General features: G+C 41.9%; 1 protein-coding gene across 1 annotated transcript in view; it reads left to right on the top strand.

The window, feature by feature from the left end:
* The window catches only part of ABLIM3 (actin binding LIM protein family member 3), a 419,647-nt gene that overhangs the window by 303,305 nt on the left and 96,800 nt on the right, over nucleotides 1-19,542 (top strand). The window contains exon 5 of the mRNA XM_077472736.1: nucleotides 14,967-15,093. Within this exon, the coding sequence (XP_077328862.1) occupies nucleotides 14,967-15,093 (127 nt within the window). The remainder of the gene's footprint in view (nucleotides 1-14,966; nucleotides 15,094-19,542) is intronic.

The following is a 19,542-nucleotide window of genomic DNA, read 5'->3' as shown; positions in this document are numbered from 1 at the left end:
ACTGTAGAAACAGATATAATCAGTTAAGAGAGCCAACTTCATTATTACAGAGTTAAAATATAAATATCTGTAACAAAACTCACCTGCTTACCCAGTCCTGTAACACAGACAGATTCACATAAACAGAGAACAGAAAAATAAAGATGTCTTGGTTCTAATGATTGCAGTGGGGCCCCAAGGAAAGTGGCAAAGTGGATGGTAATTTGGTGACAGCAGGAGGAACAAATGGGCCCAGCTAGAAGAAGAAACACATAGGCTTAAGGGTCCTCAAAAAACTAATTCCCAATTTATTAAATTTACCAGCAAAGGGGGCGTGGCCTCGCACCGGAGGAAGATGGCAGATTAGACAGAGAGTTTGGCCACCTAGAGCTTCTGTTTTGCCTCTCATCAGCGGGACAAACTCAATCATACTGCATGAAGATGAACAGGAGAAGCACGTTAGCCACCCGGGCCCAGCAGGACCCATCTACATAGCTAAGCCGGAATATATCGGTGATGTTCCACACTCAGCACACTGATCCACAGGCTGCATCTGAAGCCTCGGACCAGAGTGTGATGAGTTATATATGCCACCACCGCTGACTCCCCAGGCACCTCTAGATAATACCACCTTGCTGGGTAGACCACCTGATGCCCCTGTTGAAATGGAAAGGTGCCACAGAGCGCTCCAACCGAGGGGTAGGGACACTGATCCACCCAGAGGTGCTATGTGCTATCTGGTCAACTTTACCCAGAAGGAGGACATACTAGCACGCAACCATGACCACTTGGAACACGAGGGTGCATGCATTCAACTATTTCAGGATCTTTTGACCATTACCCTCCAGCACAGGACAGACCTATGTGCACTTCTTTGTGTGCTCCGTCACAGACGCATTACCTACCTGTGGAAATTCCCCTTCTGCCTACTGCTGGTAATCGCACAGCCTTTTTATGACAAGCTGGGCATCCCAGTAGTCGATGTGCCGGACTAGTATTGTGCATTCCTGCAACCAGATCCCTGGATCCCTACTCAGCCTTATGCGACTACTCAGTCGAAAAGAAGCAGACAAAGGTTTCATAGACCCTCAACCACCTCTTCGTCAAGAATTCATGGAGACATGGAAACTGATGACAGCCCTTGAGTTTCTCCATCATCTGTCCGCCACAGAACAGATCATTGACTATACAACTGACAGCTTAGTGAGCTGACTTGTGCTCCTTCTACATCTTTCCCCCTGATTCCTGGGAATCTATAATTATTGTTTATGGTTATTATGCTATTATTGACTTTTAGCCTATGGTCAGCTTTTACACCATGGTTACAAGGCTGTGAATGCTACACCTAAACTTTTCCCTACAATGCTTTGTGGCTCGCATCATCTTGTGCTTGGGATCTCAGTTAACCCTCCCGAGCCTGGCATCCGGTGAGCTGACAGGTGTACTCTTTGGGGGGTTTTGTGCCAACAAAGAGCAGAGGTGCACTTCCTTTGTTAGGGCTTTCAAGCTCTGCTTGTCATATGTAATGCTCCAGTTATGTTCCAAAGGAGAGTGCAATGACCGAAGCCACAGTTGAACGTATGGGTAATGCGTGTTCTCACCAACTTGTCACTCTGAGACACCTGGAAGATACTGGACATGGGCTGTGTGAATACACAAACAGAAGTCCTACTTTTTCCCCTGCTTTCTACTATAAAAGATTCACAGATCATTCAGGCGATAAGTAGAGTATACTAAGTACTCGGTAGCTAACACAGTATGGGTACCTTTGGTTTTGGTGTTTTGATATGTTACTATGTTTGTTTTTTGTTTTTTTCTTTCTCCCATTTGTCGGGTCTCAGGGGTTTTTCATTGAGCCTGAGAGACTTGAGTGTCCTATTGCAATGCTATAGATTGTACCCTGGCATTAACCCATCTTGTGCTATAATACTGGGATCTGTTCTCAGTTGCCGTTAGGGTCATGCCCCTCTGGGGTCTCCATATCTCAGATCTTAGGCCTATGACTGGCCTGGTCTGGGTGTTGGGAGCTCAGGGGGTGCAGGTCTCAGTTATCTAGTCATCAGCTTACTCAAACACCTATCTCTTTTTTTATTTTTTATTTTTGGATGTGGCCCTTTACCTTATGCAGTACAGTATGCTAAGTGGGGGCTCCTAGACTGGGTGTTGCTTTTTCTCATGTTTGATTTATTTAATGTATGTTCTATTACTATATTCTAGTGGCATAGTCTTTCTATCTATTTGGGTTCAGGGTGCACACAATGGTACTGTGCTGGGTGCAGGGGTTTCTGTTCCCTGGACTTACTCCAGTTGGATGTGCTCATGGTAGCAGTGGCCCTATCAAACAGCGCACTGCACAAACCAGTGGTAGCACTTATTGTTTTGATGATTTGACACATGCTTTTTTTTTACTTCTTTGAGCCCTGGGCTTGCAGCAGGGAAGGTTTCAGATGGAGCCTGTACTTAACTACTTTGGGTGGGCCCCATCTGTTACTCACTGGTGCGTATGGGTAGAGTTTATCTTTATATATTTATAATATGTGAACTTGGGTTCAGAAGTCTCTGGGTGGTAGGGTGTGTATTTTTACCTTGGTGTTAGACTTCTTCCCCACCTCAAGGAGGCAGGTTCCCCTTTGAAATTAACCAGATCAGTTTTTTCCTTATCCCACTATCCCATAGTTTTCCCAATTAGGAAGGCCAGAACGACTGAACCCACCTCTGGTATATCTCACACGTTGCCCATGTTTAGGGTGCACATCTCATATGGGTAACGTTTATTTTTCAATCTTTGAAAATCTTTGAAAGAACCTTCTGGGCATACATAGGCTAGGTGTATTTCCTAACTCTCCTTCTTTGACCCTTCTACTTAATCTTTCCACCCCTCCCTCTCCCTCCAACACAGACCCTCTCCATCTACAACTTACGAGTGGCATCTGCACGCAATAACAGTGTTCAACCAGTGTTCAACCATGTCTGAAAAGGTGCATTCCTCAGCTCCTCTATCCCTCAAGGTGTTCTCCTTAAATGCTAAAGGCCTCAATGTTTCGGAAAAGCGTAGCAGTGTTTTGGCTGAAGCACACTATCACAAAGCCCAAATTGTCTTTCTACAAGAGACCCATTTCAAACTAGGCTCTATTCCCCTTTAACGGATAGATGCTTTCCTGAAGTCTATCATGCGCCCTGTGCTGACTCTAAAACTAAGGGGGCTTCCATTTTGATGGCTAAGTCATTTATGTTTCAACTTACTGACCAAATGCTAGACCCTGAAGGCAAATTTCTCTTTTTGAAAGGAACCTGGAAAGATAGACCAGTGACACTGGTAAATTTATATTGTCCCAACTCCAAACGAGTAACCTTTATAAAAGATACTCTTTAGAAACGTGCTTCCTTTCAGACAGGCCTGTTAATCCTGGGGGGGGGGACTTTAATATGGCTCTAGATCCACTTTTGGATACCTCCACTGGTACCTCCTCATTCCCATTCTCTGCCCTGCGTCAAGTGAAACTTCAATTAGCTTGTCTCACTTTACATGACACCTGGCGCACTCTTCAAGAAAAGGATTATACCCATTTTCCATCTCCGCATAATCACTATTCGAGACTGGACTATCTCTTTACACATCAGGCAGACCTGTCCTGCCTTTATGATGCTACCATTGAAAATATGGTGCTCGCTGACCATCACCCGATTATATTAACCTTACCATCTCCTCAGAGGGAGATGTCTACTAAACTGTGGAGATTAGATGCTTCCCTTCTGGCTGATCCTGGAGATGTGCAAACTATCAGACTCTCAACGATTACTTCCACCATAATGACATGCCAGATGTATCTCCCGTGAATCAATGGGCGGCACATAAGTGGGTGGTACGGGAACACCTGCTTGCTATAAAAAAAAGAATACCAAGCTTTAGTGTTGACCCTTTCGGACAAGATAACTAAGCTGGAAGCTCAGCATAAATGTTCCCTAGCTAATCAAGTAGCAAAAGAATTAGCAGATACACGATCACTTTTGTTAGAGGAACTCTTTTAAAGGGCAAGGAGACGTCACGTACTATCACAAAAATTGTTCTATGAGCAAGGCACCCTCGCCTCCACAGTCCATCATGTGATTGATGGGTCTGAAACGACCCACTCCAAAAATGAGGACATTGATCAACAGTTCCTCTGCTTTTACAGCAAACTATCTAATCTTAACGCAAATGAATATAATCCTGCAGAAAATGGGGCTTATTCGGAACTGATACGAGGCTTTCTTAACAAATAAAGCGCTAGCGCTTTATCTACAAGTGACTAGACTGCTTTGGAAGCCCCTTTGTCCTCAGAGGAATGTGAAGAAGCCCTGAAGGCGACGAAGCCTGGCAAGAGCCTGGGGCTGGATGGCTTCTCAGCAAAATATTATAAATGCTTTGCTGACCTCCTGGCTCCATGTTTCCTTAAAGCCTGTAACACGATATCCACTACCCCTTGCACTTCTGGAACCTTGTTAGAGGCCTATATCTTGGTGATCCCTAAGGAGGTTAAAGACCCCAACAATGTAGCCATTTATTGGCCGATTTTGCTTCTGAATGTGGACGTAAAGCTATTCTCTGAGATTCTGGAGACCTGCTTAGCCTACCATGTACCCACCTGTGTGGGCCTGAATCAGGCAGGCTTTGTCCTTGGCAGGGAGGCCAGAGACAGCACCATTAAAGCCCACAACTTACATCGCTGGCTCACATCTACCCGTCGGTAAGGCTTTTTTCTGCCAATGGATGCAGAGAAGGCATTCGATCGAGTGGCCTGGGACTATATGGATGCGGGTTGGGTGGCTCTTGGATTGGGAAGCTGTATGCGTGCCTTCATTGGGTCCCTTTATGTCAATCCAAGACCTAGAGTCAAAGTCAATGGCCACTTGTCGGATGCCTTCCCCATCCATAATGGAACTAGACAGTGTTGTCCTCTTTCACCTCTGCTTTATATCCTTACATTGGAACCTCTTCTACGTTGCATCCGGGTTAACCCGAATATAAAAGGTATTGAAGTCCACCAAAGGGAGTATAAGATTGCTGCCTTTGTGGATGATATCTTTATTTTTATTTCATCACCGCTGACATGGCTACCCAACCTTATGCCAATTCTAGAGCAATTTAAACGTATTTCAAATTTAAAAATTAACTACTCAAAATCATTTGCACTGAATATCACTTTAACGGCCAACCTAGTACAACAATACCAGGAAATGTTTCCTTTTAAGTGGAAAGTAGATACCATCACCTATCTGGATATCCAACTCCCTGGTAAGCTAGAAGAGTTGTATGATAAAAACTTTTTATCGGAAATAAAAGCTCTCCAATAAGACCTTTCTTGGTTTGGAAGGGCTATTGTACAAACTACAGACTATTCTGATCTGCATACCGCCCTCCTTTTTTGTGGCCTACAAGAAGATGTGTAGGGCCTTCACACACAGCCACTTTTTGTGGCGACTCTTCATGCCTTTGACAGGGTCTGTAAAGCCCACACGCTTTCAGCCATGGCATGCTCGATTACTCTTATTAGAGTAATGCAGACTTTCCTCCAGGTTTGGCTAAAACCTACACTACCGTTCAAAAGTTTGGGGTCACATTGAAATGTCCTTATTTTTGAAGGAAAAGCACTGTACTTTTCAATGAAGCTAACTTTAAACTAGTCCTAACTTTAAACAAATATACTCTATACATTGCTAATGTGGTAAATGACTATTCTAACTGCAAATGTCTAGTTTTTGGTGCAATATCTACATAGGTGTATAGAGGCCCATTTCCAGCAACTATCACTCCAGTGTTCTAATGGTACAATGTGTTTGCTCATTGGCTCAGAAGGCTAATTGATGATTAGCAAACCCTTGTGCAATCATGTTCACACATCTAAAAACAGTCTAGCTCCTTCCAGAAGCTACAAAACTGACCTTCCTGTGAGCAGATTGAGTTTCTGGAGCATCACATTTGTGGGGTCAATTAAACGCTCAAAATGGCCAGAAAAAGAGAACTTTCATCTGAAACTCGACAGTCTATTCTTGTTCTTAGAAATGAAGGCTATTCCATGCGAGAAATTGCAAAGAAATTGAAGATTTCCTACAACGGTGTGTACTACTCCCTTCAGAGGACAGCACAAACAGGCTCTAACCAGAGTTGAAAAAGAAGTGGGAGGCCGCGTTGCACAACTAAGCAAGAAGATAAGCACATTAGAGTCTCTAGTTTGAGAAACAGACGCCTCACAGGTCCCCAACTGGCATCTTCATTAAATAAATGAATAAGGAAGGCTATCACTCCATTTTGCAACGCCATGCCATACCCAGTGGACAGCGCTTGATTGGAGCCAATTTCATCCTACAACAGGACAATGACCCTAAACACACCTCCAAATTGTGCAAGAACTATTTACAGCAGAAGCAGGCAGCTGGTATTCTATCGGTAATGGAGTGGCCAGCACAGTCACCAGATCTGAACCCCATTGAGCTGTTGTGGGAGCAGCTTGACCGTATGGTACGCCAGAAGTGCCCATCCAACCAATCCAACTTGTGGGAGCTGCTTCTAGAAGCGTGGGGTGCAATTTCTCCAGCTTACCTCAATAAATTAACAGCTAGAATGCCAAAGGTGTGCAATGCTCTAATTGCTGCAAAAGGAGGATTCTTTGACGAAAGCAAAGTTTGATGTAAAAACAATGTTATTTCAAATACAAATCATTATTTCTAACCTTGTCAATGTCTTGACTCTATTTTCTATTCATTTCACAACGTATGGTGGTGAATAGGTGTGACTTTTCATGGAAAACACAAAATTGTTTGGGTGACCCCAAACTTTTGAACGGTAGTGTACCTCCCAAAGGAATGGGCATATGCAGAGATGCAAGCAAGACATTTCTTTCGCAGGGGCAAGTTTGTCCAGCAGAAAGAGCTTTCAGCCTTATCCAACACTAAATCTTTCCCTTTGTGGTCCTATATCCAACTAAAACATTTACTAGATGATCCAGCAAACAGAGAAAGTTACACGAAAGCACCTACGGTTTTTGAATCACTCTAGCTCATTGCCCCAGAGTCATGTGATCTCAGAGTTATACGCCTCCATGTTTGGGGAATCGTACACTTTGTTACGCTCGGATCATGCATTCTGGGAATCCTTATTATACACGGAAATAGAGGAAACTAGCTGGGACCGCATTCACCTGTTTATCCACAAGGGGTTCCTGAACGTGAACACGCAGGAGAATGGGTATAAACTTAAAACATAATTGTATAAAACACCGGAGCTGCTTCACAAGATTTTTCCGACCGTGCTAGATCATTGTTGGAGATGTGATAAGGAAATAGGTGCTTTTCTCCACATTTGGTGGATGTGTCCACTACTTCACTCGTATTGGCGTATGGTACATTAAGTGACGATGGCCATCTCTTTTGCTCTCACTTGTGTTTTCGCCAGCACAGTACTTCTTTCATCTCTCTAAAATACCCAAAAAGAGATATTATAAATCGGTAGCTATGCATATGATTAACGCTGCTAGTCTGTGTGTATGGGTACATTGGAGGTCTTCATTGCCTCCATCAATCAAAGAATGGGCATTACGTATCAACCGTATAGCGGCAATGGAGGAACTGATATACACCTCACAAGATAGAATCTCTAGCTTCTCGGCTATATGGAAGCCTTGGATCACTTATATAAATTCTGAGATGTGTCAGGATTTGATTCAAAACAACGATTGATCTATTATCATGGTACATTGTACAATGTACATGGTACATTGTTCTTCCTGATGTTACTTCTGGTAAACATGCTGGATCTTGTAAGACGTATATTCTATCTAGCAGTAGATGGAGGGGGTAGCTGGTGGTTATCCCACCCCCTCTCTGTCTGCTCTCTTTTGTATGCAGTTCCTCCCCCCTTCCTCTTTCTTTTTTCTTCTCTTCTTTTTCCCCTTTACCTAAGTTCTAGTATATAGAGGTAGTGTGGTTTGGACAGCTCAAACCCTTATACCATCAGTAACTGCCTGAACGATTAAGAATACAAGTAGTTCTTGCATTTTTGGTTGGCCCTGATGAGTTTCTAGCTGAGTAGACTACCAACCTGGAGAATAATATTGGTTACAATGTTAATGGAGAGACTACTACATTCTTCACTATATGAATACTGATTACTATGTATGCTTTGTAATCTTCATCATTTTTTGTGATCTGTTTACTAAGGCATGATGTGCTGCAACTGGAACTGTTTTTCCTTTTTGACTATAATACTCTGTATTGTTCTTTAAAACTTTTAATAAAATCTTTATGCAAAAAAAAGGAAAAAAAAAGTTTACCAGCGAAAAATTATACCTGCAACTAACCATATAGCCTATCCCACACCCACCTAACTGTCCCCGAGCCACCCCCATCAAATCATTCTCTGCAGCTATTACCTTTTGTACCACCTCCCCCTCCCTTTAGAATGTAAGCTCTACGAGCAGGGCCCTCCTGTACCTTTTGTATTGTATTGTAATTGTGTTGTCCCCCTATACATTGTAAAGCGCTGCGTAAACTGCTGGCGCTATATAAATCGTGAATAATAATAATAATAATATAGTGTCAGAACACCAGGGGGCGCCGCACTGCTTCCCATCATTACTGCTTCTATAGATTGAACTATCCAAAATTTAAAGAAACCTCAGAATTACTGAGCAGGATCAGTTGACAAAATGTAAACCATATATTTAGTATTAACCATAAACTCTCCCTTCCTGTATGGGAGCTGTTTTATCAGTGGTGCCTATATTTTTACAGACTTTTATACCATTAGTCGTGTCGTGTCTACTAAGCTTTAAATGTTTTCTGGTACTGCTGCTTCTGCCAAGGATGCAGTAATAACAAAGTTGTATTAGAGAACATTGGGTTTATTGAGTCATAGGGGGTTATTTACTAAAGGAAAATCCACTTTGCACTGCAAGTGCACTTGGACGTAAAGTCACTGTATATCTGAGGGGGACATGCAAGGAAAATAAAAAACAGCATTTTAGCTTACACATGATTGGATGATAAAATCATCAGAGCTTCCCCTCATTTCAGATCTACCCCTTAGATTTAGAGCAACTACACTTCCAAGTGTACTTTCAGTGCAAAGTGGATTTGCCTTTCGTAAATAACCCCCATAGTCTTAAAGCCAAAGTTTACCTGAAACAACAACAACAAAAAATCAGCACAAGGGTCATTACTTACCTTCAGTGAGATGTCCCTTGTGCTACTGTGTCCTTCTTTCGCTGAAATCTTCTTCCTCCGATTCTCCCGCACCCCAATCACTGTAATCTTCTGGTGTGGCAGGGGGTAACAGAACTAAGGGGCTGTAACAGGCACTCATCAATAAAGCCAGCTCTTTTTTCCCCAGCTGCTCAAGTCATAGAAGCCGGTACTATAGCTTCTATGAATGAAACACGATCTATGAATGGAGGATGAGCAGATGATTGAAAGGATCTCCCCCTCCATTCATAGATCTCTTTTCATTCATAGAAGCTGTACTAATAGCTTCTATGAATGGAGGAGCTGGGCAGAAAGGGTGGGCATAATCAGGCATTCTCGATGAGTACAAATGACAGTTCTCTTAGTTCTAGTTATATTCTATTCTATTCTAATGCACCAAATGATTACATGAGCAGGGGGGTGCATCAAAGGAGGAAGATTTCAGAAAAGGAGGATGCAGCAGCACAAGGAACATATCTTACTGAAGGTAAATAATGTCTCTTGCACTACTTTTTCATTTTTAGGTAAACTTTTTGACCCCATCAAAAAGAAAAGACCCCAGATCTCATATTTAACCACTTGACCACTGGGCACTTAAACACTCTTAATAGCCAGACCAATTTTCAGCTTTCAATGCTCTCACATTTTGAATGACAATTACTCAGTCATGCAACACTGGACCTAAATGACATTTTTGTCCTTTTTTTCACACAAACTGAGCTTTCTTTTGGTGGTATTTAATCACCGCTCGTTTTTTTATTTTTTGTGCTATAAAGAAAAAAGACCGAAAATTCTGTAAAAAAATGAATTTTTCTTTGTTTCTGTTATAAAATTTAGCAGATTAGTAATTTTTCTTCATAAATTTTGGCCAAAATTTATACTACTACATATCTTTGGTAAAAATAAGTACAAATTGGTGGATATTATTTGGTCTTTGTGAAAGTTATAGAGTCCACAAGCTATGGTGCCAATATCTGAAAATTGATCACACCTGAAGTACTGACGGCCTATTTCAATTCTTGAGACCCTAACATGTCAGAAAAGTACAAATACCCCCCAAATGACCCCTTTTTGGAAAGAAGACATTCCAAGGTATTTAGCAAGAGGCATGGTGAGTTTTTTTGAAGTTGTCATTTTTTCCCACAATTCTTTGAAAAATCAAGATTTTTTTTACTTTTTTTATTTTTTTCACAAAATTTTCATATTATCAGTTTATTTCTCACACACAGCATATGCATACCACAAATTACACCCCAAAACACATTTTGATATTACTCCCGAGTATGGCAAAACCACATTTGTGAGACTTTTACACAGCGTGGCCACATACAGAGGCCCAACATGCAGGGAGCGCCATCAGGCGTTCTGGAGCACCCAGGCCAATTCTGACATTTTTCTCCTACATGTAAAAATCATCATTTATTTGCTGGAAAATTACATAGAATCCCAAAAAATTATATATGTTTTTTTAGCAAACACCCTGGAGAATACAATGGTGGTCATTGCAACTTTTTATCTCGCACAGTATTTGCGCAGCAATTTTTTGAATGCTTTTTTTTGGAAAAAAAACAGTTTTGTGCATAAAAAAAAAAACCCAGTAAAGTTAGCCCAATTTTTGCATAATGTGAAAGATGAAGTTACGCCGAGTAAATAGATACCTAACATGTCACTCTTCAAAATTGCACACGCTCGTGGAATGGTGCCAAACGTCGCTACTTAAAAATACACATAGGCGACGGTTAAATTTTTTTTACTGGTTACATGTTTTGAGTTACAGAGGAGGTCTAGGGCTAGAATTATTGCTCTCACTCTAACGTTTCGCAGCGATACCTCAAATGTGTGGTTTTAACACCGTTTTCATATGTGGGCGGGACTTACGTATGCGTTCGCTTCTGCATGCGAGCACATGGGGACAGGGGCGCTTTAAAAAAACATTTTTTTTTTATTGTTCATTTTACTTTATTTATTTTAGTTTGACATTTTTTTCCCCAAAAATAAATTTTTTGATCACTTTTCTTCCTATTACAAGGAATGTAAACATCCCTTGTAATAGGAATATGGCATGACAGGTCCTCTTTACAGTGAGATATGGGATCAATAAGACCTCACATCTCACCTCTAGGCTGGGAAGCCTGAAATAATTAAAAAAAAGATTCTGGCTTTGATCGTATTTGATCGTATTGGCAAGTCGGTAAAAGCACCGGAGGGCGGCGGGAGGGGGGTGGGGGGGATGTCTATGGCTGGGTATTGCAGGGTATCACCGAGTAAGGCTGGGTATTGCAGGGTATCTCTGAGTAGGGCAGGGTATCTCCGGGTATGGCTGGGTATCTCTGGGTATGGAAATTTATGGCAGGGTATTGCAGAGTATTGGCAGGGTATTGCAGAGTATTGGCGGGTACTGCAGAGTATTGGCGGGTATTGCAGAGTATTGGCGGTTTTTGTAGATTATTAGCTGGTATTGCAGAGTATTGGCGGGTATTGCAGAGAGTATTGGTGGGTATTGCAGAGTATTGGCTGGTATTGCAGAGTATTGGCTGGTATTGCAGAGTATTAGCTGGTATTGCAGAGTATTGGCACTGAATTGAGGGGTTAAATTTCGGTGAGCAGCGATATGGGCACTGCAGATGCAGCCCACAGCGCTGCTGACACCGATCTCTTCCCCCTCTGCTGTACCGATCGGTACAGAGAGGTAATTTGACGGAGCGATCATGTGGTAAATGGCCGCGATGAGCGGCCGTTTACCGTAATCCGTGATGTGCCGGGTCCTCTGGACCCGGCGGTCACGGATGCTCTTGAGTGCGCGCCCCAGGGGGCGTGCGAGAGCGGAATTCTGGGAGGACGTCATATGACGGCCTCTCAGAGTTAAACAACCACCCTGTAGCCGTCATTCAGCTATGGGCCGGTTGTTAAGTGGTTAAGAGGTCCTGTCATGCCTTTTTTTCTATTACAAGGGATGTTTACAGAATTACAGATTTTTTTTTTTTAAACGTACCTCGTTCTGTCAAGCTCGTGTGCAGAAGCGAACGTATACGTGAGTAGTGGCCGCATATAAAAACAGTATTCAAACCAGGCATATGATATATCACCACGATCGGTAGAGTGAGAGCAATAATTCTAGCCCTAGACCTCCTCTAGACCTCCTCTGTAACTTAATACTTGCAAACTGTAGTATTTTTTTTTTTTTAAAGATAAATTTTTATTCGATTTTCACATATAACAAAATCGCATGGTGTACATAGTAATACATTTTACATCAATCGTAAGATACAGAATGACATCGTAGGTTAGTAGCTGAGTGAACAGTAAAGATAAAACTGTGGAGGCAACCATATGATGCCTCCTTATATAGTCACTTCTTAGGAGTAAAGCTGGAGAGCACCTCTCAGCCCCGGCGGGACTCCCCTCTCCTCCCAGACACCCCTTACGGGATCTATTCTGTGTCCGGGGGGAGAGTAGACCCCCCCCAAGGTGTGGCCTGAGAACCCATCCGTTTGAGAAACAACATGTTGGAAAACCATCTTACGGTAGTTACTTAAGAACAACAATCTAACAGTTCAACTCTCTAGTAGTGGATCGGAAAATACCTGTCGAAGCACTGTCAAAATAGTACCCAAGTATATTAGGGTAAAGAAGGTCATTTTCCTAATGGGAGAATATTAGTAAGTGCAATCCATGTGGACCAGGGGCTCCCTTTTTGGATAGCCTGGTTTTTATAGGGACTGCTACGTGCTATTATCAGTTCATATATGTGATGTAGATGCGTGGTGCTAATCACCTCTGAGAGGGTCGGTGGAGTGGGATTCCTCCACCTTCTAGTGATTCCCAGTCTCGCGGCCAACAGGATGTGTGAAATAGAGTGTCTCACCTTCATTGGATATTGATCCAGAGTCAGGGATAGTAGAGCTAGGTCAGGACGAGGGGAGATTATGACTTGTGATACATCGGATATTAATTGGAAGATTGATTCCCAAAAGGATGTCAGCACGGGGCAGCTCCAGAAAACCTGTAGTATTTTTTAAACGTCACCTATGGAGATTTGTAAGGGTAAATGTTTGTCGCCATTCATTTTGTGGGCACAATTTTGAAATGTGAAATGTTGGGTATCAATTTACTTGGTGTAACATTATCTTTTACAATATAAAAACAAATTAGGCTAATTTTACAGTTTTTTTTTCTTTAAAGTGCACGTGTGACAGAAAGAAAAATATGGTGTGACAGAAAATATTGCGTCCGCCATTTTATTCTCTAGGGTGTTAGAGAAAATATATATATAATGTTTGGGGGCTCTAAGTAATTTTCTAGCAAAAAAATAATAATGTTTTTAACTTGTAAACAACAAATCTCAAAAAGAGAAAAGGGAGCATATAAGAGCAGTTCATTGTCAGGAGTTTACATACACTTGAATTCAGGTTAAATTTAGCACACTCGCAAAGTTATAGATTAGTCCTTCTCAAGTCTGCATGAATTGAAACATAACACCACACTCACTGCGACTTGACATTGGTCATTGGTTAAAGTGTTACTACACCCAGGAGACGGCATTCACTGTATTTGGTTTCATACACAGAACATGGAAATGCAATTCTTTTAATAAATATAAATGGCTAACTACCTTTTCTCATCAGCAGTATATAGCAGTCTTGTGACTTCTATCAGTGTCCAGCAGAGCACTGGCTAAAGCTTGTAGGAGGAGTTTTTATTCTCCTTTGATTGTCCTTCGAAGCTGCAGTGCTGATTGGCCCTGTACTGATCACATGCTCTCTCAAAAAAAGAAAAAAAATTCTGTAGCAATACACACCAAACTTAGCATGTGCAGCTTGCCCCCATGGCTCTGTTCTATCAAAAGATTGATTGGGGACTGTGCAAGAATGGGGGGATCAGAGAACACAGGATCAAACAGCCTTTTTACACAATGAAGAGGTTTAACCCCTTAGATTCCACAGTGAGTATAACAAGCATGATTTACTGCATATACAAACTGATTTTACTGTTGTGGGTTTAGTAACACTTTAAAGTTTTTGGTGGAAACGGTGGAACTGCTTGAGAATATCATATCATCTTCACTGAGAAAACAAAGCTACTGCAGCAAACAATGAAGTACATTCCAGTTTAACTTATGTGAGTTAACTTTTTTACTTGATTTTGTTATTATCGCAAAGAAATATGTTTACCATGACTTTACTGGTATAAAAAAAAAAAAGAACAAACTGCTGTCATTCTTTGATACCTCTAGCCAAGAGCTGGCTGTTCCTAATGGTAAATCTGGTCTAAGCTGATAGTCATGCAGTGGTGGAAGCTGTATTCAGTATATTGTATGTGTACGTGTGTCCACTAATAATTTGCCTTTCCTCTGTACAATACACATTGGCTATAATAGCGTGTCTTTTATCCACATCGCCATCCGTGATCTGCACTAAGTATAAGGCAAGATTTTACTATATGAATGCAGAACAGGGAAGGCTTTTACCGGAATCATTTATTATCATAACACCAGTGTCACTTTGGAGCTCGGAAAAGGAGTGCAGAGTAGAGGAATAATACATCATTGTCAGAGGTCCCCCAGCACCCACAATTCTGTATTAAAAAAAAAAAAGTGGTCTTTTAACAAAGGCAGTGATGGGTTTACAAATGTTAATAATTAAAGCTTGCATGATACAGTAGTTCATGGTGCTTCACATTAATCAAAGCTGTTCACTTTTTATGCACCTTGGAGCTGGATGCTGTAGAGAGACAGTTTTGTAATGATGCTATTCACTTTTATTACTCAGACTGTGCAGGCTGCAAGGAGGAGATTAAGCACGGACAGTCATTACTGGCGTTGGAAAAACAGTGGCACGTCAGCTGCTTCAAGTGTCAGACGTGCGGCATTATCCTAACTGGAGAATACATCAGCAAGTGAGTATAAATGACATGCTGTGTGGACAGGGGCTGAGTGACAAATGAGTGCTGGCAATGGGTTGGAGTAGCCCATATGTCAAAACATTAGTCACCTTCAGTCAACTGTTGTGTCTGAAGCTAGTGTTAGTGACAAGCAAACATATTCAGGTCCAAGTTTAGGTAAGGGTTTCAGCTGAATGGCAGTATGCTGGAGACCGACTCTACTAAAGTTAGATGGGGCAGTTTCTCCAGATCGGTCTGCTCACCAGGATCCTCCACACCTCCCGCTCAGGTGCAAAGCCCAGTTAGTAATGCTGAACAATATGAATGAGGAGAAATCCTGACGGCTGCACTCCGAAACTAACTATGTGGGAGAACACAGTAAAGACAACGCGTTCCGCCATACGGGGTCCGGTTGCTGTTTTATATGCACCAATAAAGATGGTCCTCTTTCGAAGTGCAGTTATCAGGATTTCTCCTCATTCTTATTTGGAAGGATGGTTGTGGGTAAATAACCAAAAGGAACACATAAATACTCTAGTATATACTTTTTTATTTAGTTTTTTTTACTGTTTTATTTATTTTTTACATTATTATCATTATTCTTTTTTTTCCATTGGGGGGCTTAAGTGAGATATCAGGGGTCTACAAAGACCTCTTATGTTTCACCTTTGAGACAGAAAAAGGATGTTGAGGAAACAGCCCTCAATCTCCATTTCTGCAGTTTCAGCTGTACAGAATGAATGAACAGAAATAGCTCTGTATAGAGCTTCCCATTCATTCATAAACTGAAGCATAGTCCACAGAGTTTACTATGCTTTCGTTATGAATGGAAAAAGTCAGTGATCGGTAAGGATCACTGACTCTATCCATTCAAAAAGGAAGGAGCCAATAAATGACATATTTACTGGTCCTTTCTCCGCTTTCCATCCTGACACATCCCCCAAAGCAGCCGGTGGGAGAGGAGAGAGGGAAACCCAGAAGAGGGACAAGGGGCGCCGTGGGAGAGCACTGGGGGCCGGGAGAGAGGACAGGGGCCCGGCTGCAAAAGGGAGGAGATTGGTTCCTCTGTATGTTGCCACCTCTCCTTTCCAGGTGTACAGGGGGAATTGAGACCCCTGTAGGTACGCCCCTGCCTCGCAATGTATGTATGTTGGTGAGATACAGAGGTCAGATTGTACAAATCACATTATAATGTATGTGGGGGTGTTTACATATTTTGGTGCCATTGCCCATAGCAGGCACTATAGCAGTGTAGCAGAGTTCATGTTTAAAGTGAGAAACATTTATTTTTGAGACTCACTTGGGGATCTTACTGTTGATACATTTTCCAATTGGCCTGCATACCTACCCTGTGGAAGGCACCAAACCCTCCAGGAAAGAACACTGGTTTGCTTGAATTTGGGAAATCCAACACATGGAAAATCTCACACTAACTGATGAAAATCAGGTGGATAACTTGCCTTACATATAAGGGCTGGGCCCCCCCCCCTCTTTTTTTTTTCTTTTCTCCATTATGTTCTTTTTTCCACTATACTGTACAACCCCTCAACTCCTCCTTCCCCCAGCCCCACCCCTGCACAACTCCCTACCATCCTAATTGAAATTCCCTCTCACCCACTCCCCTAATATATAAAAACAGAGGACATCAAAAAAAATAAAAAATAGTTACAAATTTCAGATCAGACAGGTGGATAGTGTATTCATAGATCTAAAATGTATCCATCTGCTTCATTGGAGACTTGTGTTAGAGATGGTCAGAACTGTATTTGCAAACCTATTTCTGTATCCACTTGCTCACTGCATTTCCTGCACTTATAACTGTTCTCATGATAAAGATTTTTTTTTTTTAACAGAGACAGAACAACTCCTCCACCCCAAGCTGATACTTACCTTTTATGTGCCGATACTTCTGTTGTAATACCGAAGCCCTGTACACACTGTCTGACTTTCCGACGGAAAATGTGCGATCGGATCGTGTTGTCGGAAAATCCGATCGTGTATGGGCTCCATCTGACTTTTTCCATTGAAATTTCCAATATACAGGTTTGAGAGCTGGATCTAAAATCTGATCGTTTAAATTCTGATCATGTGTAGACAATTCCGACGCACAAAATGCTACGCATGCTCAGAATAAATTACGAGACGAAAGCTATTGGCTACTGGCCCGTTTATAGTCCCATCATGCGTGGTTTACGTCACCGCATTCGAAACGATCGGATTTTCCAACAACTTTGTGCGCCCGTGTGTATGCAAGACAAGTTTGGGCCAAAATCTGTCTGAAAAAATCCGATGGATTTTGTTGTCGGAATGTCCAATCGTGTGTCTACGGGGCATGAGTCCTGGAAGTATCTGTTGGGGGCTCCAATGGAGCTGTGGGGAAATGTGGCAAGGTAAGTATCGGTGGTTGTGGGGGGCCCTGAATGGGCACAGAAAGATTCTCTTTAATCTGAATAGAAGATGTGATATTTTTGTCCCAAACAGGATACATTAGAGGTCTTAGCAGTAAGCTATAGCAAATTCATTTTATTATTGTTTTAAGTTTATTTAGGTAACCAATGTTAAGACATATTTTTTGTTTCTCAGTGCATTAGGAGGTTTCTAAGACTGGCCATACATTATACAATGTTCTTGTACAATTTTTCTTTAAATTTACCAAAACTATATAATATGATCTAAAGGAAATTGGACAAGAAAATAATTAATAGCATACTTAAAGGGTAACTCCACTTTTGTGGAAACAAAATAGCAAATAAAAAAAATATATATCATATACAATTGCGACACAAGTCATCTTGTAACTGAATGTTATTAAAAATGACCTTTCCTTTTCAATTTGCATCCGCTGTAATTTGCTGTAAAATGCAATGCAATATGGCTACCTGGAGGTGTTTTGTACACAGAATGTATACAGAACACCCCCCAGAAACATAATTTCCTGCTTATGTGATTGCCTCACTGATTTTCCCAGAAGTCTACACTAAGATACAAGTCAGACATCCCCTGCAACAAAAAGGTCATTTTTGATGAGATACTCTAAATAGGAAATCATGTCTAAAGGGATGCAGACCCTGCAATTTTCCTCTTTAGTGCCCTGCAGGTGAAGCAGCTGATTGATAAGTAACTACTATGATCATTATACAGCAGCAGGTCGGCTCAATCTCACAAATCGTCGTAGCTTTACGGTGGTCCCTTTAACAGCTACAGCGGGGGGAGTCAATGCGTGTGGCTGTAGGTTGCGGTGTCCGCTGGCCACACCCAAATGCTCCACAGAGAGCCAGAATGGGGATCTGTCAATGTAAACAAACGGATCCCCGTTCTGACAGGGAAGTACAGAGTGATCATCTGTTCCTAGTGATTAGGAACAGCGATCTCTCTGTACTCCCAGTCAGTACCAACCCCCCCCCCCCCCCACAGTTAGAAACACCTCCCAAGAAAAACATTTGACCCCTTGCTTGCCCCCTAGTGTTAATCTATTCCCTGGTCCCAAAAAAGTGTCAAAAGTGTCCAATCTGTCTGCCGCAATGTTGCAGTCCCGCTAAAAATCGCTGATCACCGCCATTACTAGTAAAAAAAAAAGAATAATAAAAATGCCATAAATCTAGTCCTTATTTTGTGGACAATATTTTTTGCTTTTTGCTATAATAAATATCCCCCCAAAACTGTAAAAAAATAAACACATTTCTTCATCAGTTTAGGCCGATATGTATTCTTCTACATATTTTTTGTAAAAAAAAATCACAATAAGCGTATATTGATTGGTTTGCGATTTTTTTTATACCAAAAACATGTAGAAGAATACATATTGGCCTCAACTGATGAAGAAATTCCTTTTTTTATTGTTTTTTTCAAAATTGTCGCTCTTTTTTTGTTTATAGCACAAAAAATAAAAACCGCAAAGGTGATCAAATACCACCAAGACAAAGCTCTATTTGTGGGAAAAAAAGTACCTCAATTTTATTTGGTTACAACGTCGTGTGACCGCGCCATTGTCAGTTAAAACGACGCAGTGCCGTATCGCAAAAAATGGCCTGGTCATTAAGGGGGCAAATCTTTCGGTCCTTAAAGAGGAAGTAAACCCTGATGGGTTTACTTCCTCTTTCATTCCCTGCAAAGGCAAAGCATAATGGACTACTATGCATCGCATAGTAGCCCATTATGTGTCACTTACCTGACACAGGAGCCAGCGAAGTCGCCGCTGTCCCCTGTAGTCCGCCGCATCCATGTTGCTGGTGGCGTCTCGCAGCTCCGCCGCTGTCATTCGGCAAAGCCGCGATGACGTCACTCCCGCGCATGCGCACGGGAGTCGACACGCGCGGCAGCTCCATTCTTGGAAATGCCGCGCTCAGTGCGCTTGCGCCGTAGACAGCGGTGCCCGTTTTCGGGCAAATATCTCCTAAACCATATAGGTTTAGGAGATATTGCTTGGACCTACAGGTAAGCCTTAATCTAGGCTTACCTGTAGGT

Source organism: Lithobates pipiens, unplaced genomic scaffold (assembly GCF_037356315.1).
Source record: "Lithobates pipiens isolate NorthernLeopardFrog02 unplaced genomic scaffold, aLitPip1_a1.2 Scaffold_8, whole genome shotgun sequence".
Lineage (NCBI taxonomy): Eukaryota > Metazoa > Chordata > Amphibia > Anura > Ranidae > Lithobates > Lithobates pipiens.
Note: the sequence above shows the minus strand (reverse complement) of the source record. Positions and strands in the feature narration are given on the sequence as shown.